The following is a 23,250-nucleotide window of genomic DNA, read 5'->3' as shown; positions in this document are numbered from 1 at the left end:
CGCTCGAAGAGCCAAAGGGAATTCCATACTTCTGGTTAACAGTCTTCAAGATGGTGTATGTACTCAGTGGTATGATACAGGAGCATGATGAGCCCATATTAAAGCATCTACAAGATGTGAACATTAAATGTTCAGAGCATACACAGTCGATGAGCTTCACTCTGGGGTTTACGTTTGAGCTACATGAGTATTTTACAAATGAGGTAATTACCAAAGCATACCAGCTGGAATCTGACGAGCATGAATTCTCATTCTATGATGAACCAGAAATCACAGGATGCACAGGGTGCCAGATCGACTGGAAGAAAGGAAAAAATGTCACATTGAAGACCATTAAAATGAAGCCATAATGGTCGGAGCACCAGCAAAATGATTACGAAAACTGTACCAAATGACTCTTTCAATGTCTTCAGTCCTCCAAAAGCTCCACAGCATGGAATGTTAAATAAAGGTTCTGCAGCAAGACTCGCTGCTGTCTTGGAAATTGGCCGACTCCTGTGTGAACATATAATTCCCTGTGCATTGTTGTACTTTCTAGGAGAAGTCTTTGCTGATGATATTGACTCCGAGGATGAGTTCTTGATGACATTTACGAAGACCACGAAGATGATGAAGTAAGCAAAGGTTTGGAAGATGAGCAGGATGAATATGAAACGCTAGTAAAGCTTTTTCGCGGGAGAGATGGCAAACTCCGTGAGGGAGACTGTGCAGCGCTACTTCGGTGGTTTGGCAGGAATAACGAGATGATCACAAGGGATGCCCAGCCTGCGCCGGACACCGAGAAGTGCGAACGCTCTGAGATGGTGCACGTAGCAGATACCTCAGAAGAAGACGATACAACTCCAAATGAAGTAAAAACAGAAGACATAGTACTAGCTCCTGAAGCATATGGGGAACCATCGCAATACTATGAAGAATTTCCGGTGTGGACTTCCCGAGGCCACTACCGAAGGAGGAGTTAGAGGAGCAACGGATGATACGTACATAATAGCACATGACAAGGATAAGCCATGGTCTGTAACTGTATGCAGCGCCATGTCGCCAATTGCTACTGAGTCAGGATGCTGTTCCACAGCATTGGATGATACATATATACGATCACAAGATGAGGATGAGTCACTACTTGGTCTCTCTGGAAAAGATGATTGGTGCATATTAATCTTGAGTGACGAGGAACCATCACTTGGGGCTCAAGCAAAAGACTTGGGGACAGCGCCCAACTCTGGGCCTGCTAGTCCAACCCAGACACCAGAGCGTGAGGCTCTGCAGCTGGTCATTGAAGGTGCTGACTTAACCACCACTGCGCAGCCCCTCGGAAGCATGCCAACATGAGGCGTCTGCAGACAACCCACAAACCACTGATTCCATGGCGCAGACCAGCGGCCAAGATGGGTGCTACCATGGCCAAACGAAAGAAGAGAAGTAGTCACAAAATTGCTCACAGAAAGGACAAGATGAGCAGTCACAAAATGGCACTAAAAACAAAAAAGAGGAAGAGAAGGAGAGTTGGGGATACCGTGAGTCCCACCGAGGACACCAAGCAAGAAGACGTCGGCATTGTGGCCGACAGGCCGGAGACCGCAGAACAAATCAGCAGCAAAGAGCATTGCAAAAGCGCACAACAATGCAGCAGCAAAAAGTATAGAGTAAAGAAATGGAAGAAGCTGAAGACACATGGATGGCCAACAAGACTACCGGGTTTCAAGGCTCATCGCCTAAAAAGGCTAAGGCACAAAAGACTGGCACGCAATCCAGTCTTACAGAAAGCTGACAAGACCTCAGATGATCAGCAGGTTGATCCCGTCAGCGGTGAACAATGAGTTGTGCACAAAGGACACATGCATCAGGCATATCATGTAAACTAAAGCACAGTTAAATCAACATATCATGTAAATTAACGCTCTGTTAAATCTGTACATGCTCATGCCACATGTGTTAAAAGATAATGCAAATAATGTGTCTGTATATGGCAAAGGATGTTTCTGTATATAAATGTTAACATCTCCAAAGGAAGGGGGATGTGGTGATATGTCTGTGAATAATATTGTAAGCAGTTGGCAATTCGACCTCCAGCCAACTGGTGGGTCAGATGCTGGTCACGTGATGTAGCAGACTCATCAGTTGGTAGTACGGTGTACACAAGGACAGTCGCACATCGGGTAGTTCCAGAGCAACCTAGTCTGTATATATTCTGGATGTTATCTTTCCACGTATTCATCAATAAATCAACATTCCAGATAAGTTATCAGCAGTTCTGTGAGCATCATTGCAACAGCAAGACAACAGAGCACAACATATATGATCATATGAAATAGGAGCAGGAGTAAGCCATTTGGTCAGCTCCTTAGACCTGCTCAACTATTCAATAAACTCATGGCTTTCCGGCCAATCAGAGTCTGGCAGCTGTGCATTGCTCAGCAACGCCACCAGCGAAGCGGTCACAGCTGCTGGCATTCCAGCCACCCAAAGTCCAGGCTGCATATGGCTGAATGGGGGAGGAGGGTCAGTGACCCTCCCCCCAGCAATCCCCTTCCTGATCCCAGGTGCCTCAAAGAGGCACTGAGTGCCTTTGAATAATACGAGCCCCACCACATTTCCAACAGGATTTACTTTTTGGGCTTCCTGTTCGGTGAGTACCCCACCAGCCGCTGGGTCAATACTACTGGCACCAGCATGAGGCCTTTAAGTGGACAATAACTACACACTCAGAACGTCAATTGTTGGGAGGGTCAACCAAGAGTCTTCCCACACCATACTTAGTCGCGACAGAGGTGGGAAGGTGGTGGCAACCTCACCCACAACCCTCTAGTCCCGTTAAAGCACCCCCGCCACCAAACCTGCCTCGGGAGAGGATATTAAATTCCACCTTTGTGCTTTGTGACCCTGCATTTAACTAGCCTCTCGTACTCCATCAACAGAAAGCTATTTTGTACACTTACCTATGTTGGTAGCCACATGGATGCGAACAACTGTAGCTCTCAGTGATCTGGGGCTATTCTTCCGGAATGGAAGGAGAACTTTAACATCACCATTGTTATTTCTGAAAATGCATAATGGACAACCATATTAGGGAGCTTTCATCTAGTTTAATATGTGAGACACATGCAGCATTTTGTCTGCTTCAGCTTGAAAACTTGCATCATGAGCTCAGAAGTAGGGATTCAGAAGTGTTCAGTTTCATTTGTAACTCGTATACTGGTATTTTGTTTTGTAATGCTTCTGTGAGGTTCCTTTATTATGTTAACAAATAAGTTGTTGTTTGAAGCAGTCTGTGCCCACGTGTTCCTCGAGCTGGCTCACATTCAGGATCGGGCTGAAAAGTCACACGTAGAATTTGTGCCACACTAGTGCCAAGTAAGGATCATTTCCAATAGAAAAAATCTGTCCACTTCCCCCTTGAAATTCCAATGAACCATTGCTACTATCAATATCCTCATGTGTTACCATTGAGGTTATTCACAAAAGCTCGCCTACTTAACCTTTCCCCTCACTTGAGGTATGGTGATTCTCCAGTTAAATCACCAGCAGTCAGCTCTCCCCCCTCAAAGGGCAAAGCAGCCTATGGTTATCTGGAACGATGGGGACTTTACTTTTGCCATTGACCAGAGAAGAACTGAACCAGCCACATAAATTACCGTGGCTACAAGTGCAGATCAGAGGTCGAGTATTCTGCAGTGAGTAACTCACTTCATCAAAGCCATTTCACCATCTACAAGGCACAAGTCAGGAGTGTAATTGAATACTCTCCACTTGCCTGGATGAGTGCAGCTCACGCAACACCCAAAAAATCTCAACATCACCCAGCAAAAGGCTGCCGGTTTAAATGTTACCCCATCTAGCGGTTACAACGTTTACCTATTCCACTACTTGATGCCCAGTGGTGTACCATCTACAAGAAGCATTGCAGCAACTTGCCAAAGTTTCTTTGACAAAACCGTCCAAATCCACAACTCCGAGGGCGACAGTGCCTGGGGCACCAGCACCTGCAGGCTCCCCTATGAAGTCACACCAACGTTAGAAATATATTGTGGCACAGTGGTAGCGCTGTTGCCTCACAGCACCAGCGACCCGGGTTCAAGTCTAACCTTGAATGACAGTCTGCGTGGAACAAAGAACAGTACAGCACAGGGAGTTTGCATATTCTCCCTGTGTCTCTGTAGCTTTCCTCCGGGTGCTTCGGTTTCCTCCCACAGTACAAAGATGTGCAGGTTAGGTGGATTGGCCATGCTAAATTGTCCCTTAATGTCCTATGGTTAGGCGGGGTTACAGGGATAGGGCGGGAGTGTGGGTCTAGGTAGGGTGCTCTTTCAGAGGTCGGTGCAGACACGATGGGCCGATTGGCTTCCTGCACTATAGGGATTCTATGATTCATTGTCACATTAGTCCTACAGAAGCCAGAGTACCTCGAGTCAGAAGGGCAGAAAAGGCGTGATCTTTCCTATAAATAGCCTGGGAATACTCAATGGGGCAGTGTGGTCTAACCTTGAATTTAACCTGAGTACAAGGTGCTATATTTTTAACATTGCCATGAGTTGAAAATTAAGTGTCCCTTACTTTCAACGCGTAGCTTTGAACATATTTAACTTGGAAATGATCAATCTGTTTGTGTTTCAGGGATCAAAACAAAAGAAAGGTTTTCGAAGTGAGTAACTTGTATACCTCGTTTCTTTATTGCATTGTTTATAGCAACTTAAAGAAAAATAAATGTCTTCCAAAGGGAGGCCATTTAATTTTCGTATAAAATGTGTAACAATACCTGTAAAGTTTTTGAAGAAAGTGAAGCACTGCCATGTTGGATCCCTTTGCTTCCTGATCATTTTGGTCATATTACAGTGTGAATTGGAACTTTTACAACATTTATTTCCATCCAACGTGGAAGTGAATCTAGAACCTGCCTTGGAAGGTGAGCTATTGCATATATTGCATTAAACAAAAGAGAAAATGAGCACATTATCTCTTCTATCACTGAAAATACTCCACAGTGATCCAAGGACAATCTCATTTCATCATCTGCAACACAGTAAAAATGCAACTATTCCAAATATTTAACAGTTGAGTTGTGAGAGCTGTTCTGCTTTCCACCATGCTCACTCCTCACATTGCTGATTTTAATGGAAATATTAGACAGTCTCGGTTGCAGATATCGCATGGGTCCTCGTTGGGTCAAGGAACTGACTGTTCCATGCTTCTTTGACGTGAGGAGTAGATGTGTGGTGTTCCATGTTTGCATACAGCCTTCTTTATACAGTAGGTGGACTCATTTTGTGACATTACCATTGCACTGTGCAGGAATCAATTTTGAGAACTGGTGCAACTCATGTTAACTCTGCAACAACGTCTGACCCACTTGCTGTGTTTCCAGAGCTCTAATGTTATAGCTACTGAGCTGAAACACTGCAAATGCTGCTTCCTGTTATTCTCTGAACAGCCTGCAACAACCAAAAACCCATCCAATGGGCCTGCACCCTTTTCAGAGATAATTGAGGCCCTATTTAGTATCTGTCCCATTATGAATCTACCCGATGTCCCAATGTAATTAGATCTGTACTTGAAAAATTAACTTTGCATGGCTATGTAGAAAGAGCAGATGAGTGGCAGTAATTAGATAGCTCTTTGGTAGGAAGAATAAAGGAGGTGAATATTGTTTAAATGGAGAAAGATTGCAGGAAACTGCAGCACACAGCGATTTGGTCGTCCTCATGCATAAATCACAACAAGCTAGGATGCAATTTCATAGAACGTAGAACATACAGTGCAGAAGGAGGCCATTTGGCCCATCGAGCCTGCACCGACCCACTTAAGCCCTCACTTCCACCCTATCCCCCTAACCCAGGGGTGGGCAAACTTTTCCGTGCAAGGGCCACATTCAGAAATTCACAATTCACAAAGGGCCGCATAGTATATTAAGTAAAATAATTACTTCACCCGGTTATGATTCTGGGCGACTCATATAGAACATAGAACATAGAACAGTACAGCACAGAACAGGCCCTTCGGCCCTCGACGTTGTGCCGAGCAATGATCACCCTACTCAAGTCAACGTATCCACCCTATACCAGTAAGTAACCCAACAGCCCCCCCCCCCCCCCCCCCCCATTAACCTTAAAAAAAAAAAAAATTTTTTTTTTTTTTCAATGACTTGGTGGGCCGCAGAAATACCTTTGGCGGGCCGCATGTGGCCCGCGGGCCGTAGTTTGCCCACCCCTGCCCTAACCCAATAACCCCTCCTAACCTTTTTGATCACTAAGGACAATTTATCATGGCCAATCCACCTAACCTGCACGTCTTTGGACTGTGGGAGGAAACCGTGCAGACTCGGCGCAGGCAGTGACCCAGCGGGGAATCGAACTTGGGAATCTGGCGCTGTGAAGCCACAGTGCTATCCACTTATGCTACCGTGCTGCCCCAAAGCACGGAAGCACAATTTCAGCAGGTAATTGGGAAAGCAAATTGAATGTTGGCTTTTATTTAAATGGGAATGGAATATAGAAATAGGGGAATCTTGCTAAGGAAAGATATACTGCAATTGGTAGTCCAGAGAAGGTTCACGAGATTGATCCCAGATATGGAGAGATTCTCTTATGAGGAGAGTTTGAGTAGATTGGGCCTATGCTCATTGGAGTTTAGAAGAATGAGAGGTGACCTTATTGAGACGTATAGGGCGGAATTCTCCGCTGGTGGCCAAAATCGTGGAGGCTGTCGTGAATTCGCCCGAGGTTCACGACGGCCTCGGGGCCCGCTCCCCGCACCTAATTCACCCCCACCCGGGGGGCTAGGAGCGGGCCTCCGTCTTTCCCGGCCACGACCGGAAATGACGCACAAAACGGCGCATTTGTGAGGTCATCCGCGCATGCGCGGGTTGACGTGGCGGCTTGATCTTGCCGGGCGGCGGAGGGGAAAGAGTGCGTCCGTTTTGGACGCTGGCCTGACGATCGGTGGGCACCGATCGCAGGCCTGTCCCCTCCCGAGCACAGTCGTGGTGCTCCCGTGCCAATCGGGCCCCTAGATGCCCCAAACTGGCATCTGCCGCCCGTTTCACGAATGCAGCGACCAGGTGTGGTTGCTGCTGTGGTGAAACGGGCATGAAGGGCCGGCCACTCGGCCCATCGGGCTCGGAGAATTGCCGTTCGCCGTGAAAAACGGCGAGCGCCGATTTTTCCGAGCGCGGGGGGGGGGGGGGAAGAGAAGCGCCGGGGGGGCGTAAAAAATGTCCGGAGGCCCTCCCGCGATTCTCCCACGCCGTGTGGGGAGCAGAGAATTCCGCCCATAGGGTTCTCAGAGTAGATGCAGAGAGGTTGTTTCCCCTTGTGGGAGAGTCTAGGGCCAGAGGGCATAATCTCAGAGTAAGGGATCGCCCATTTGAGACAGAAATCGGGAGGGATTCCTTCTCTTAGAGGATAGTTAATCGGTGGCATTCTTTACGGCAGAGAGCTGGAGGCTAGGTTGTTAATATGTTCAAAGATGAGATAGACAAATTTTAATCAGTAAGGGAATCAAGGGCTATGGGGATAAGGTGGGAAAATGGAGTTGAGTATTACCACATCAGTTCTGTCATGGTGGGTAGGCTGGAGGAGCTAGATCTGAGGAAGGATGTATTAGCAATTTTGAAAAACCTGATGGTCGAGAAGTCCCCTGGGCCAGATGGGATATATCTAAGGATTATTTGGGAGGCAAGGGATGAGATTGCAGAGCCTTTGGCTTTGATCTTTGGGTCCTCACTGTCCACGGGATAGTACCAGAGGACTGGAGAGTTGCGAATGTTGTTCCTATGTTCAAGAAAGGGAATAGGAATGACTGGTAATTATAGGCCGGTTAGTCTTACTTCGGTGGTCGGTAAGTTAATGGAAAAGGTTCTGAAGGATAGGATTTATGACCATTTGGAAAGATGCAGCTTAATCCGGGATAGTCAACACGGATTCGTGAAGGGTAAGTCTTGCTTCACAAATTTGATTGAATTCTTTGAGGAGGTAACTAAGTGTGTAGATGAAGGTAGAGCAGTTGATGTCGTATACATGGATTTTAGTAAAGCGTTTGATAAGGTTTCCCATGGTCGGCTCATGAAGAAAGTATGGAGGTGTGGGATAGAGGGAAATTTGGCCAATTGGATAAGTAACTGGCTATCACATAGGTGGTGGTGGATGGAAAATTTTCAGACTGGAGACCAGTTACCAGCAATGTACCACAGGGATCAGTGCTGGGTCCTCTGCTATTTGTGATTTTTATCAATGACCTGGAGGAGGGGACTGAAGGGTGGGACAGTAAATTTGCTGATAACACCAAAATTGGTGGAGTGGTGGATGAGGTGGAGGGCTGTTGTAGGCTGCAAAGAGACATTGATAGGATGCAGAGCTGGGCTGAAAAGTGGCAGATGGAGTTTAACCGTGATAAGTGCGAGGTGATTCATTTTGGTAGAAAAAATTTGAATGCAGATTACAGGGTCAACGGCAGGGTTCTGAGGAATATGGAGGACAAGAGAGATCTTGGGGTTCATGTCCACAGATCTCTGAAGGTTGACACTCAAGTGGATAGAGCTGTGAAGAAGGTCGATAGTGTGTTAGCGTTTATTAACAGGGGGCTTGAGTTTCAGAGCCGCGGGGTTATGCTGCAACTATATATGACTCTGGTGAGACCACATTTGGAGTATTGTGTGCAGTTCTGGTCACCTCATTATAGGAAGGATGCGGAAGCATTGGAAAGGGTGAAAAGGAGATTTACCAGGATGCTGCCTGGTTTGCAGTATAGGTCTTATGAGGAAAGGTTGAGGGAGCTACGTTTTTTCTCTTTGGAGCGGAGGAGGATGAGAGGCGACTTAATAGGAGGTTTATAAGATGATGAGGGGGATAGATAGAGTGGATGTTCAGAGACTGTTTCCTCGGGTGGATGTAGCTGTTACAAGGGGACATAACTATAAGGTTCAGGGTGGGAGATATAGGAGGGATGTCCGAGGTAGGTTCTTTACTCAGAGAGTGGTTAGGGTGTGGAATGGACTGCCTGCTGTGATAGTGGAGTCGGACACTTTAGGAACTTTCAAGCGGTTATTGGATAGGCACATGGAGCACACCAGAATGACAGGGAGTGGGATAGCTTGATCTTGGTTTTGGACAATGCTCGGCACAACATCGAGGGCCGAAGGGCCTGTTCTGTGCTGTACTGTTCTATGTTCTATCTCATTGAGTGGTGAAGCAGACCTGATGGACCGAATGGCCTACTTTTGCTCCGATGTCGTCTGGTCTTTCACTGAATTGACAAAATCATGACCGGTCAAATAGCCTCTTTACATGCTGCATCATTCTATATCTTATTTGCTGGGAGTGAAAGTGTCACATTCTCTGATTTTTTTTTTAAGAAAATATTTTATTGAAGCATTTGTAATTTTCACAGTTTAACACATTAACATTTCTTAAACAACCGCGTTGGCCGACACCCACAAAAAACCCAAAAAACAATGTCCCCTACTACTCCCGCCTTATTCCCTAATTACTCGTATACTGAGATCCCTGTCCTTATCTAACACTGCCATGCCTCCTGTTTTCATTCCCCCCCTTTTCCACCCCCCCCCCCCCCCCCCCCCCCCCCCCCCCCCCCCCCTTCTGACGTTCAATTTTCTTTGAAGAAGTCGATGAATGGTTGCCATCTCTGGGCGAACCCCTGAATTGATCCTCTCAAGGCGAACTTGATTTTTTCCAGGATGAGAAACCCCGCCATGTCACTGACCCACACACCTGACTTCGGGGGCTCCGAGTCCCTCCATCCCAGCAAAATCCGTCTCCGGGCCACCAGGGAGGAGAAGCCCCCCCCCCCCCCCCCCCCCCCCCCCCCCCCCCCCCCCCCCCCCCCCCCCCCCCGCCCCCCAGCCCCTAGATCATCCAATACTCCAAATATTGCCAGTACTGGACTCGGAGTTACCCCCCCCCCCCCTTCCAGGACCTCTGACACAACTGTTGAACAGGCAGAAATAGTATGCAGCAAGTCTGTGAGGAAGGATAGACAGTTGATAGGGCAAAGTTGCACTCAGTGGAATGTGTTAAAGTCTGTCTGTTTCAATGCAAGGAGTGTCAGGAGTGAGGGAGATGAACTTAGAGTATGGATCTACGATGTTGTGGCCATTACGGAGACATGGATTTCACAGGGGCAGGAATGGTTGTTAGATGTTCCGGGGTTTGGATGTTTTCAAAAGACTAGGGAGGGAGGTAAAAGAGGAGGGGGAGAAGCGCTGTTAATTAGGGAGTACAGCTGCAGAAAAGGAGGTAATTGAAGGGGGTTTGTCTACTGAGTCAGTATGGGTGGATGTCAGAAACAAGAAAGGAGCAGTCACTTTATTTGGAGTTTTCTACAGACCCCTCAATAGCAGCAGAGAGATAGGGGAACAGATTGGGCGGCAGATCTTGGAAAAGTGCAGAAGTAACAGAGTTGTTGTCATGGGTGACTTGATCTTCCCTAATATTGACTGGAACCTCCTTAGTGCAAATGGTTTGGATCGAGCAGATTTTGTCAGCTGTGTACAGGAAGGATTCCTGACTCAATATGTAGATAGGCCGACTAGGGGGGGAGGCCATATTGGACTTGGTGCTTGGCAATGAACCAGGCCAGTTGTATGATGTCTCGGTGGGAGAGCATTTTGGTGACAGTGACCACAACTCCTTGACCTTTACAATAGTCATGGAGAGGGATAGGAACAGACAGTATGGGAAGGTATTTAATTGGGGGAGGGGAAATTATACTGCTATTGGACAGGAGCTGAGGAGCATGAAGTGGGAACAATTGTTCTTGGGGAAATGCACAACAGTAATGTGGGGGTTGTTTAAGGAGCACTTGCTGCGAGTGCTGGATAGTTTTGTCCCACTGAAACAAGGAAGAAATGGTAAGGTGAAGGAGCCTTGGATGACAAGAGAACTGGAGCTTCTAGTCAAGAGGAAGAAATAAGCTTACGTAAGGTTGAGGAAGCAAGGATCTGACTCTGCTCCAGAGGGTTATAAGGTAGCCAGGAAGGAACTCAAAAATGGACTGAGGAGAGCTTAAAGGGAGCATGAAAAAGCCCTGGCGGGAAAGATTAGGGAAAACCCCAAGGCGTTCTACACTTGTGTGAGAAATAAGAGGATGATCAGAGTGAGAGTAGGGCCGATCAGGGATCGTGGAGGGAACTTGTGCCGAGAGTCTGAGGTGATGGGGAAGGCCCTAAATGAATATTTTGCTTCATTATTCACGAGCGAGAGGGACGTTGTTGCTCATGAGAAGAGTGTCAACCAGGTTAATAGACTCAAACAGGTTGATATTAAGAAGGAGGATGTGCTGGGAATTTTGAAAAGCATCAGGCTAGATAAGTCCCCTGGGCCTGACGGGATATACCCAAGGTTACTGCAGGAAGGGGCCTCACGGTAGCATGGGGCCTCACGGTAGCATGGTGGTTAGCATCAATGCTTCACAGCTCCAGGGTCCCAGGTTCGATTCCCGGCTGGGTCACTGTCTGTGTGGAGTCTGCACGTCCTCCCCGTGTGTGCGTGGGTTTCCTCCGGGTGCTCCGGTTTCCTCCCACAGTCCAAAGATGTGCGGGTTAGGTGGATTGGCCATGCTAAATTGCCCGTAGTGTAAGGTTAATGGGGGGATTGTTGGGTTATGGGTATGTGGGTTTAAGTAGGGTGATCATTGTTCGGCACAACATCAAGGGCCGAAGGGCCTGTTCTGTGCTGTACTGTTCTATGTTCTATGAAGCGAGGGAGGAGATTGCTGTGCCGTTGGCGATGATCTTTGCGTCCTCACTCTCCACTGGAGTAGTACCAGATGATTGGAGGGAGGTGAATATTGTTCCCCTGTTCAAGAACGGCAGCATGGTAGCACAAGTGGATAGCACTGTGGCTTCACAGCGCTAGGGTTCCAGGTTCGATTCCCTGCTGGGTCACCATCTGTGCGGAATCTGCACGTTCTCCCCGTGTCTGCGTGGGTTTCCTCCGGGTGCTCCGGTTTCCTCCCACAGTCCAAAGACGTGCAGGTTAGGTGGATTGGCCATGATAAATTGCTCTTAGTGACCAAAAAGGTTAGATGGGGTTATTGGGTTACGGGGCTAGGGTGGAAGTTAGGGCTTAAGTGGGTCGGTGCAGACACGATGGGCCAAATGGCCTTCTTCTGCACTGTATGTTCTAAAAAAAAAGAAAGGGAATAGGGAAATCCCTGGGAATTACTGACCCATCAGTCTTGCATCTGTGGTGAATAAAATATTGGAAAGGTTTCTGAGAGATTGTTTTTCTAAATAATCATAAATCCTTAGTTTGATTAAAGATAGTCAGCATGGCTTTGAGTGGCAGGTCATGCCTCACAAGCCTCATTGAATTCTTTGAGGATGTGACGAGACACATTGATGAAGGTCGGGCAGTCGATGTGGTGTATATGGATTTCAGTAAGGCATTTGATAAGGTTCCCCATGGTCGGTTCATTCAGAAAGTTAGGGGGCATGGGTACAGGGAAATATGTCTGTCTGGATACAGAATTGGCTGGCTGAAAGAAGGCAACGAGTGGTAGTAGATGGAAAGTATTCCGCCTGGAGGTCGGTGATCAGTGGTGTCCTGCAACGATCTGTTCTGGGACCGTTGCTCTTTGTGGTTTTATCAATAACTTGGATGTGGGAGGGTGGGTTTGTCAGTTTGCCGATGACACAAAGGCTGGGGGAGTTGTAGATAATTTTGAAGGTTGTTGCAGGTTACAACAGGACATTAACAGGATGCAGAGCTGGGCTGATAAGTGACAGATGGCGTTCAACCTTGATAAATGTGAAATAATCTATTTTGGAAAGTCGAATTTGAATGCTGAATACAAGGTAAAAGGCTGGATTCTTGGAAGTGTGGAGGAACAGAGGGATCTTGGGGTCCACATACATTGATCCCTCAAAGTTGCCACCCAGATTGATAGGGTAGTTAACAAGGCATATGGTGACTTCCGGTTGCGGCTATGACCAGCTAAGTCGCACATTTGGCAGCTCCTGCGACAAAGGTGTTTAAGGGCCGATTGGAGGGCCCCGACGGTACTGTAAAGACGAATCCCGGTGGGGGAAGGCTCCCTGAGGAGAGTGAGACCAACTTTATGGTCGGTACTCGGAGAGGGGCGACAAAAAAGGCGGCAGCAGCTCCCCAAAAAAAGCGGGGGAAGAGGACCAAAATGGCGGCCGGTGGCGCACTAGAAGTTTGGAGAAAATGGGCGGAGGAGCAGCAGGCCGCTCTCCTCCGGTGTTTTACGGAGCTGAAAGTGGAACTCTTAGAGTCCATGAACGCGACGACCACAAGGCTGATGGGGGCCCAGGCGACCCAAGAGGCGTCGATAAGAGAGCTGCAGCAGGAGATGGCGGTGAGGGAGGAGGAAGCCACGGTCCTCGTGGGAAAGGTGGAGGTGCACGAGGCACTCCACCTGAAATGGCAGAGCCGCTTTGAGGAGCTGGACACGCGAATGAGGCGGAAGAACTTGAGGATCCTGGGCCTAGCAGAAGGCCTGGAGGGGCCTGATCTCCCGAAATATGTAGCGGAGATGTTGAGCTCCCTGATGGGAGAGGGGGCCGGTCCATCGCCCCTGGAGCTGGAAGAAGCATATCGGGTCATGGCTAGGCGGCCTAGGGCAAACGAGCCCCCGAGGGCGGTGCTGGTGCGGTTCCAGCGGCTCTGCGATCGGGAGAAAGTGCTGAGGTGGGCCAAGAGGGAGAAAAGCAGCAAATGGGAGAATTCGACGGTGCGGATATATCAGGACTGGAGTGCGGAGGTGGCAAAGCGGCGGGCCCGGTTTAACCAAACGAAGGCGGTGCTGCACGCAAAAAGGATCAAGTTTGGAATGCTGCAGCCAGCGCGCTTGTAGGTCACCTACAAGGACCAGCACCATTACTTTGAGACCCCAGAGGAGGCATGGACTTTTGTTCGGGAGGAAAAGTTGGACCTGAACTAGAACTTGGGAACGCCGGCGGTCGAGGCCGCCCGAGTACCCTTGACTGATCAAGTGGCCCATGTCTTTCTTAGGCCAGGTCGGAACTTGGTTAAAGTTGATGGATCGTTTGGTTTCTTTGAAACTTGTGTTATGGGGGGTTTCTTTGTTCCTTTTTGTGTGTCTCTTCCCGTTGCCAACTTCCCTTAATTATTGTTGTTGTAGGGGGGGCTTTTTTTTACTGTTTTTTGATCTGTTCTTTAAGGGTTATGGTTACTGTTGGTTAAGTACGTTATTATTGGGTAGTTATTTAGTTATTTAGTTATGCAGGCATAGTTATGTATTTATGTATTTATTTGCGATTTGTTATTTATATTGTTATATTGTTAAGTTGGGGAGGCGGGACGGGGGGGGAGCAAGTGGGTTATGCGTGTTTTCTTTTTCTCTTTTTTTCTTCCTCTCGTTTTAAGGGGGCTTTGTTATCGGTGTGGATGGGGACGGGGGGTGGAATTGAAGATGGCGGGGTAGGGTGTGGCCGGGCGAAAGCGCGGGCTCTCCCCTGTCTCCCGCGCGCGGGACGGAGGAAGGGGGAGGAGAGAAGAGTGGGGTGTGGCCAGCAATGGTGGCTTTTCCCGCGCTGAAGCGGGGTCAGAGAGGGATGGCAAGGGGGGGGGGGGAGGCCCCTCCCCCCCCCCCCCCCCACATCGGGAGGAGTCGGAGTGTGGCAGGGGTAGCCGGGTCAGCGAAAACCAGCTGACTCTCGGGAGTACGATGGTGGAGCTGGAAAGGCTGAGGACGGGAAGGGAAGAACGGGAGGAGAGAGGGGGGGGGCCATCGCCATGGGGAACGGGTCAGAAGGGGAGGGTCGACCCGGGGCGAACAGGGGACAGAACATGGCTAATAGACAGGGGAAAGGGACGGGTCGCTCCGCGACCCGGTTGATTACTTGGAATGTGAGGGGGCTGAACGGACCGGTCAAGAGATCAAGGGTTTTTTCACACCTAAAGGGACTGCAGGCGGATGTGGCAATGTTGCAGGAGACTCACTTGAGAGTAGTAGACCAGGTGCGCCTGAGAAGGGGGTGGGTGGGACAGGTGTTCCACTCAGGCTTGGACGCAAAGAACCGGGGGGTGGCGATTTTGGTGGGAAAGAGGGTGTCGTTCGTGGCGGCGCAGGTGGTAGCAGATAAGGAGGGTAGGTACGTGATGGTGAAGGGTAGGCTGCAGGGAGAGAATGTGGTGCTGGTAAATGTATATGCCCCGAATTGGGATGACGCGGGTTTTATGGCGCCTGTTGGGCCTCATTCCGGGTCTGGAGGCAGGAGGCCTGATCATGGGGGGGGACTTCAACACAGTGCTCGACCCTGGGCTGGACAGATCGAGTTCCAGGACGAATAGGAGGCCGGCAGCGGTGGAGGTGCTAAGGGGGTTCATGGAGCAGATGGGGGGGGTAGACCCTTGGAGATTTGGCAGGCCAAGGGCGAGGGAGTATTCTTTTTTCTCCCACGTTCACAGGGTGTACTCCAGAATAGACTTTTTTGTACTGAGCAGGGGGCTGATTTCGAGAGTGCAGGACACGGAGTACTCGGCCATTGCGATTTCGGACCATGCACCACACTGGGTAGAGGTAGAACTGGGGGAAGCATGGGACCAGCGCCCGTTGTGGCGCCTGGATGTGGGGCTGCTGGCGGACGATGAGGTGTGCGGAAGGGTCCGGAAGGGCATTGAGAGATATCTGGGCACGAACGACACGGGCGAGGTGAAGGTGGGGGTAGTCTGGGAGGCCCTGAAAGCAGTGATCAGAGGAGAGCTGATCTCCATAAGGGCACACAGAGAAAGGAAGGAGAGGCAGGAGAGGGAGAGACTGGTGGGGGAACTTATAGAAGTGGACAGGAGATATGCGGAGACACCAGTGGAGGGGCTGTTGAGGGAGCGGCGCAGTTTACAGGCCCAGTTTGACCTACTGACCACTAGGAAGGCGGAGACGCAATGGAGAAGGGCACAGGGTGCGGTCTATGAGTACGGGGAAAAGGCGAGCAGGATGCTAGCACACCAGCTGCGCAAGCGAGATGCAGCCAGAGAGATTGGGGGAGTGAGAGAGAAGGGAGGGAACGTAGTGCAGAAGGGGCAAGAGGTGAACGGGGTCTTCAGGGATTTCTACAGGGAATTGTACCGGTCTGAGCCGCCCAGGAGGAGGGGGGGAATGGAGAACTTCCTCGATAGATTGAGGTTCCCAAAGGTCCAGGAGGAACGGGTGGAGGGGCTGGGGGCGCCGATAGAGCTGCAGGAACTAGTTAAAGGGATAGGCCAGATGCAGGCGGGGAAGGCGCCGGGGCCGGATGGGTTCCCGGTGGAATTTTATAAGAAGTATGTGGACTTGGTGGGTCCAGTGCTGGTGCGAGCCTTCAATGAGGCGCGAGAGGGGGGGGCTCTGCCCCCGACAATGTCACAGGCCCTGATCTCCTTGATCCTGAAGCGGGACAAGGACCCTGTACAGTGCGGGTCCTACAGGCCTATCTCCCTCTTGAATGTAGATGCCAAACTGTTGGCAAAGGTCCTGGCAACCAGAATAGAGGATTGTGTGCCAGGGGTAATCCATGAGGACCAGACGGGTTTCGTAAAGGGACGACAACTTAACACAAATGTCCGGAGGCTGTTGAATGTAATTATGATGCCAGCAGTGGAGGGGGAGGCTGAGATAGTGGTAGCACTGGATGCGGAGAAGGCATTCGATAGGGTGGAGTGGGAATACCTGTGGGAGACGCTGGAACGGTTTGGGTTTGGGGAGGGATTTATCAAGTGGGTGAAGCTGCTGTATTCGGCCCCGATGGCGAGTGTGGTTACAAACGGGAGGAGGTCGGAGTATTTTGGGCTCCATCGAGGTACCAGGCAGGGATGCCCCCTATCCCCCTTACTATTTGCATTAGCGATCGAACCGTTGGCGATGGCACTGAGGGGTTCAGGGGGTTGGAGAGGACTGACAAGGGGAGGGGAGGAGCATCGGGTATCACTCTATGCGGATGATTTGTTGTTGTATGTGGCGGATCCGGAAGGGGGAATGCCGGAGGTAATGGAAATACTAGCGGAGTTTGGGGACTTTTCGGGATATAAATTAAATGTGGGTAAAAGTGAGGTCTTTGTGATACACCCGGGAGATCAGGGGGAGGGAATTGGGCGGCTCCCCTTTAAGAGAGCAGTAAAGAGCTTCAGGTACTTGGGGGTGCAGGTGGCAAGGAACTGGGGGACCCTCCACAAGCTGAACTTTTCAAGGCTGGTGGAGCAGATGGAGGAGGAGTTCAAGAGGTGGGACATGGTACCGCTGTCGCTAGCAGGGAGGGTGCAGTCAGTCAAAATGACGGTCCTCCCGAGGTTCTAGTTTCTGTTCCAGTGCTTGCCCATCTTCCTCCCCAGGGCCTTCTTCAAGAAGGTAACTAGCAGCATTATGGGCTATGTGTGGGCGCATGGCACCCCTAGAGTGAGAAGGATTTTCTTGGAACGGAGTAGGGACAGTGGAGGATTAGCGCTACCCAATCTTTCCGGATACTACTGGGCGGCGAACGCATCGATGGTGCGCAAGTGGGTGATGGAGGGGGAGGGGGCAGCTTGGAAACGTATGGAGAGGGCGTCCTGCGGCAATACAAGCCTGGGGACGCTAGTAACGGCACCATGGCCGCTCCCCCCCACAAGGTATACCACGAGTCCGGTAGTGGCGGCCACCCTTAAAATCTGGGGGCAGTGGAGGCGACACAGGGGGGAAGTGGGGGGTCTGATGGCGGCGCCACTGAGAGGGAACCACAGATTTGTCCCGGGGCACACTGGCGGGGGATTCCAGAGCTGGCACAGGGCGGGCATCCGGCAACTGAGGGACATGTTCATAGAGGGGAGGTTTGCGAGCCTGGGAGAGCTGGAGGAGAAATTTGAGCTCCCCCCGGGGAACACGTTTAGATACCTGCAGGTGAAGGCATTTGCCAGACGACAGGTGGAAGGATTTCCCTTGCTTCCCGATGGAGGGGCGAGTGATAGGGTGCTGTCAGGGGCCTGGGTCGGAGAAGGGAAGGTCTCGGACATCTACAAAATAATGCAGGAGGTGGAGGAGGTACCGATAGAGGAGCTGAAAGACAAGTGGGAAGCGGAGCTGGGAGAGCGGATAGAAGATGGGACATGGGCGGATGCCCTAAAGAGGGTCAATTCGTCGTCGTCGTGCGCAAGGTTGGGCCTCATCCAATTTAAGGTGCTGCACAGAGCCCATATGACGGGGATTAGGATGAGTCGGTTCTTCGGGGGGGGGAGGACAGGTGTGTTAGGTGTTCGGGAAGCCCTGCGAACCATGTACATATGTTCTGGATGTGTCCGGCACTGGAAGAGTTCTGGGAGGGGGTGGGCGGGGACGGTATCGAGAGTGGTGGGAACCAGGGTCAAACCAGGGTGGGGGCTAGCGATTTTTGGGGTTGGGGTGGAGCCAGGAGTACAGGAGGCAAGGGAGGCCGGAATATTGGCCTTTGCGTCCTTGGTAGCTCGGAGAAGGATCTTGATTCAGTGGAGGGACACAAGGCCACCAAGTGTTAACACCTGGTTAAACGACATGGCAAGCTTCATCCAATTGGAAAGAATCAAATTCGCCCTGAGAGGGTCGGTACAGGGGTTCTTCCGGCGGTGGCAGCCCTTCCTTGACTTTCTGGATCAGAGATAGGAACTGGAGGCCGAAACAGCAGCAACCCGGGGAGAAAGGGGGGGGGGGGGGGGGGGGAAGGGAGGGGGGGGGGGGGGATAGCAACGAAGGGAGCACGTCAGCGGGGGGTCGCGGGCAATGACTGCCCGAGGCCATCGGCAGAAAGGGAAAAACGGTTTTGTTGCTAGACTGATAGCGCGGGGGGGGGGGGGGGGGGGGGGGGGGGGAGGGAGGGTGGGGGGGTGCGCGCGGGGGAGGGCGTGGGGAGGATTTTCCAGGGGGGACTTGTGGTGTTATAATTTAAAATGTAATAGGGGTAAATGTTTGTATCGAAAAATTTCAATAAAAATTATTTTAAAAAAACAAAACAAAACAAGGCATATGGTGTGTTGGCTTTCATTAAGAGGGGGATTGAATTTAAGAGCCGCGAGGTTTTGCTGCAGCTTTATAAAACCCTAGTTAGACGACACTTGTAATATTGTGTCCAGTTCTGGTCGCCTTATTATAGGAAGGATGTGGATGCTTTGGAGAGGGTACAGAGGAGATTTACCAGGATGCTGCCTGGACTGGAGGGCATGTCTTATGAAGAAACATTGAGGGAGCTGGGCTTTTCTCACTGGAGCGAAGAAGGCAAAGAGGTGACTTGATAGTGATGTACAAGGTGATGAGAGGCATGAATAGAGTGGATAGCCAGAGACTTTTCCCCAGGGTGGAAATGGCTGTCACAAGGGGACATAATTTTAAGGTGATTGGAGGAAGGTACAGGGGAGATGTCAGAGGTCGGTTCTTAACACAGAGTGGTGGGTGTGTGGAATGCACTGCCAGCTGAGGTGGTGGAGTCAGAGTCATTTGGGACATTTAAGCAGCACGGTAGCATAGTGGTTAGCACAATTGTTTCATAGCTCCAGGGTCCCAGGTTCGATTCCCAGCTTGGATCACTGTGTGGAGTCTGCACGTTCTCCCCATGTGTGCGTGGGTTTCCTCTGGGTGCTCCGGTTTCCTCCCACAGTCCAAGCATGTGCAGGTTAGGTAGATTGGCCATGCTAAATTGCCCTTAGTGTCCAAAATTGCCCTTAGTGTTGGGTGGGGTTACTGGGTTATGGGGATAGGGTGGGTGTGTGGGCTTGGGTAGGGTGCTCTTTCCAAGAGCCAGTGCAGACTCGATGGGCCGAATTGCCGCCTCCTGCACTGTAAATTCTGTGATTCATTAAGCGACTCTTAGACAGGCACATGGACAGCAGTAAATTGAAGGGCTGTAGGTTAGGTTGATCTTAGATTAGGATAAATAGCCGGCACAGCATCGTGGGCTGAAGAGCCTGTACTGTGCTGTACTGTTCTATGTTCTATAAAGTCCACAAATCCCTGCCAGAATCCCCTCAACTTCGGACATGCCGAGAACATATGTCATGGTTCGCCGGGCTACCCCTACACCGCCCACATTTGTCCTCCACCTCGTCAAACAACCTGCTCATCCGGGCTTCCGTTATGTGGGCCCTGTGGACCACCTTGAACCACTTTGAACTGGAACAGGCTAAGTCTGGCACAGGATGAGGATAAATTCACTCTTTTCAAGGCTTTTTCCCACTGTTCCATTTCCAGCTCTCTTCCCAGCTCCTCTTCCCACTTCCGCTTCACCTCCCTGATCGGGGGCCCCTCCCACGCCATCAACTTCTTGTATATCTCCGTAATCCTTCCCTCTCCAACCCCAGTTTTTGACATCACCTTATCCTGTCGTCCCCTCAGGGGGAGGCGAGGAAAGCTTTTAACCTGCCTTCGTACAAAGTCCTGAAGGTATCGAAACCCATTCCTGTGCGGTAGCTCAAACTCCTCCTCTAGTTCCTTCAAGGTGGGAAAGCCCTCTTGAATAAATAAATACCCAGATCTCTCGATCCCTGCCTGCTGCCACCTCCTGAAGCCCCCATCCAGCCTCCCCGGGACAAACCAGTGATTGTTACAAACCAAAGACCACACCGACGCCCCCTCCCATCCCATGTGCTGCCTCCATTGCCCCCACACCCTTGGGGCTGCCACCACCACAGGACTTGTAGAGTACTGAGCCGGTGAGAACGGCAGGGGCGCCATTAGTAAAGCCTCCAAACTCGTAGCCTTCCAGGATGCCAATTCTACTCGCTCCCAGGCCGACCCCTCTCCCATTACCTGACCATCGACATGTTGGCCGCCCAGTAATAATTAATAAAGCTCAGGCTCCCTCGCCGCGATCCCGCTCTAGGAGTGCCCTCTTTACTCTTGGGTTTTCCCACCCACACAACCTGTAATCACCACGTTTATTTTTGTTAAAAAAAGTCTTTGGGACAAAAATCGGAAGGCACTGAAAAAAGAAAAGCAGTCTTGGGAGGACTGTTATCTTCACCATCTGGCCCCTTCCCGCTAGCGTCAGCGCGAGCATGTCCCATCTGTCGAAATCCCCTTTAATTTGGTCGACTGCTTTGCCCAGATTTAACTTGTGGAGCTACCCCCACACTTTAGCCACTTGAATTTCTAAATATCTAAAACTCCCCACCATAACTCCCCTAGTCTCCCTTCCTGCCCCCATGCCTGGATCACAACCATCCCGCTCTTTCCCATATTCAAATTTTAGCCTGAAAATCGCCCAAATTCTCCGAGTACCTCCATGATTTTGGTAACCCCCCACCGGGTCTGTAACATAAAGCAGCAAGTCATCCACATGGAGAGAAACCCTGCGCTCCACCACCCCCCCCCCCCCCCCCCCTCCCCCCCCCCCCCCCCCCCCCCCTCACTATCCCCCGCCACGTACTCGATGCTTTAAGGGCCATTACTAAAGGCTCCATGGCCAGGGCAGACAGTAATGGGGAGAGCCGGTATCCCTACCTTGTCCCTCCCAAGATTAAAATATTCTGACCAGGTTCGGTTGGTTCTCACATTTGCCACCGGGGCCTGATATAACAGCCGGACCCAGTCCACAAATCCCTGCCCGACCCCAAACCTGCCTAATATGTCCTATAAAATGTCCTATACGTAAGTCCACTCCACCCGGTCAAAAGCCTTCTCCGTGTCCATGGCACCTCAGACTCACGTCCCTCAGCTGGCATTATTATAACATTAAGAAGCCATCTAATATTGGATGTCAAGTGCCTGCCCTTCAAAAAGCCTGTCTGATCCTCCCCTATTACCTCCGGGACACTGTCCTCTATTCTGGTGGCCAAGATATTTGCCAGTAATTTAGCATCTACATTTAAAAGGGAAATTGGTCTGTACGATCCACAGCTCTCCGGGCCCTTGTCTCGCTTCAGGATGAAAGATATTGATGTCTGTGATTGCGTTGGGAGAAGCACTCCCAATTCCTTTGATTAATTGACAGCCTTAACTAACAGCGGACTCACTAGCCCTGAAAACACTTTATAAAATTCCACTGGGAATCCATCAGCTTCCGGGGCCTTACCTGATTGCACTGACCCCAATCTATCTCTCATTTCACCGAGCCCAATTGGGCCTCCCAAGACTTCCACCAGCTCCTCATCTACTTTCGGGAACTCTAGCCCCTCCAGGAATTAGTTCATTCGCTCCTTCCTGCAGGGAGTTCTGACTCATATTAACGACTATAGAATTCACGAAACACATCATTTTTTAAATTTTATTTTTTTAAATATAAATTTAGAGTACCCAATTCATTCTTTCCAATAAAGGGGCAATTTAGCGTGGCCAATCCACCTACCTTGCACATCTTTGGGTTGTGGGGGCAAAACCCACACAAACACAGGGAGAATGTGCAAACTCCACACGGACAGTGACCTAGAGCCGGGATCGAACTTGGGACCTCGGCGCCGTGAGACTGCAATGCTAACCACTGCACCACCGTGCTGCCCCCCGAAACACGTCATTAACCACCCCCTGGTCCTCACTGCTTTCCCCCTCACATCCATCCTTAATTTTCCTTATTTCTCTCGCCGCCTCCTGCTTCCTCAGTTGATGTGTCAACATCCTGCTAGCTTTCTCCCCATATTCATATACTGGCCCTTTTACCCTCCTCAGTTGTCCCTCCGCCTTGCCTGTGGAAAGGAGCCCAAAATCCATTTGAAGTCTCTGACGCTCCTTCAGGAGTTCCTCATTCGGAGACTCCGCATATCTCCTATCCACATGTAAGATTTCTCCTACTAGCCTTTCCAGCTCTGCCTGTTCATCTCTCTGTGGGCCCGAATCAAAATATATTCCCCTCTGATGACCGTTTTCAATGGCTCCCACACCACCCAGCGGTCTCTCCTGTGTCGTTGGTTTTTATAGACCCCTGAATGGCCTCCCTCACTCGCTCACGTACCTTGTCATCTGCTAACAGCCCTGCATCTAGCCTCCACTGTGGGTGCTGAGAATTTCCCGTGTTCACCTGGAGGTCCAGCCAATGTGGTGCATGGTCCGATACTACGATTGCTGAATACTCCACCACCCCCGCTAACAATATTTTGCCCAGTATAAGATAATCGATCCTGGAATATGCCTTGTGCACATGAGAGTAGAATAAATATTCCTTGCTCCTTGGCCTCTCAAATCTCCACGGATCAACACCACCATGTGCTCCAAGAAACCCCGTAGCTCTTTCGCCATTGCTGAAATTTTCCCCGACCTAGAACTCGACCGGTCCATTCTAGGATCCAAGACCGTGTTAAAATCACCCCCCATAACCAGCCAGTACGAGTCGAGGACCGGGATTTTTCC

General features: G+C 50.4%; 1 protein-coding gene across 11 annotated transcripts in view; it reads left to right on the top strand.

The window, feature by feature from the left end:
- Positions 1-23,250, top strand: part of LOC119952881 (fas-binding factor 1 homolog) — a 171,053-nt gene that overhangs the window by 20,953 nt on the left and 126,850 nt on the right. For 9 of the 11 annotated variants that reach the window (XR_005457907.1, XM_038776488.1, XM_038776486.1 and 6 more), the window contains one exon: positions 4,615-4,642. The exons of the other annotated variants lie outside the window; for them this stretch is intronic. Coding sequence is in view for 7 of the 9 variants with exons in the window: in XM_038776488.1 (XP_038632416.1) it covers positions 4,615-4,642 (28 nt within the window). In the remaining 2 variants the exon portion in view is untranslated. The remainder of the gene's footprint in view (positions 1-4,614; positions 4,643-23,250) is intronic. 11 annotated transcript variants of the gene reach the window in all.

Source organism: Scyliorhinus canicula, chromosome 18 (assembly GCF_902713615.1).
Source record: "Scyliorhinus canicula chromosome 18, sScyCan1.1, whole genome shotgun sequence".
NCBI lineage: Eukaryota > Metazoa > Chordata > Chondrichthyes > Carcharhiniformes > Scyliorhinidae > Scyliorhinus > Scyliorhinus canicula.
Note: the sequence above shows the minus strand (reverse complement) of the source record. Positions and strands in the feature narration are given on the sequence as shown.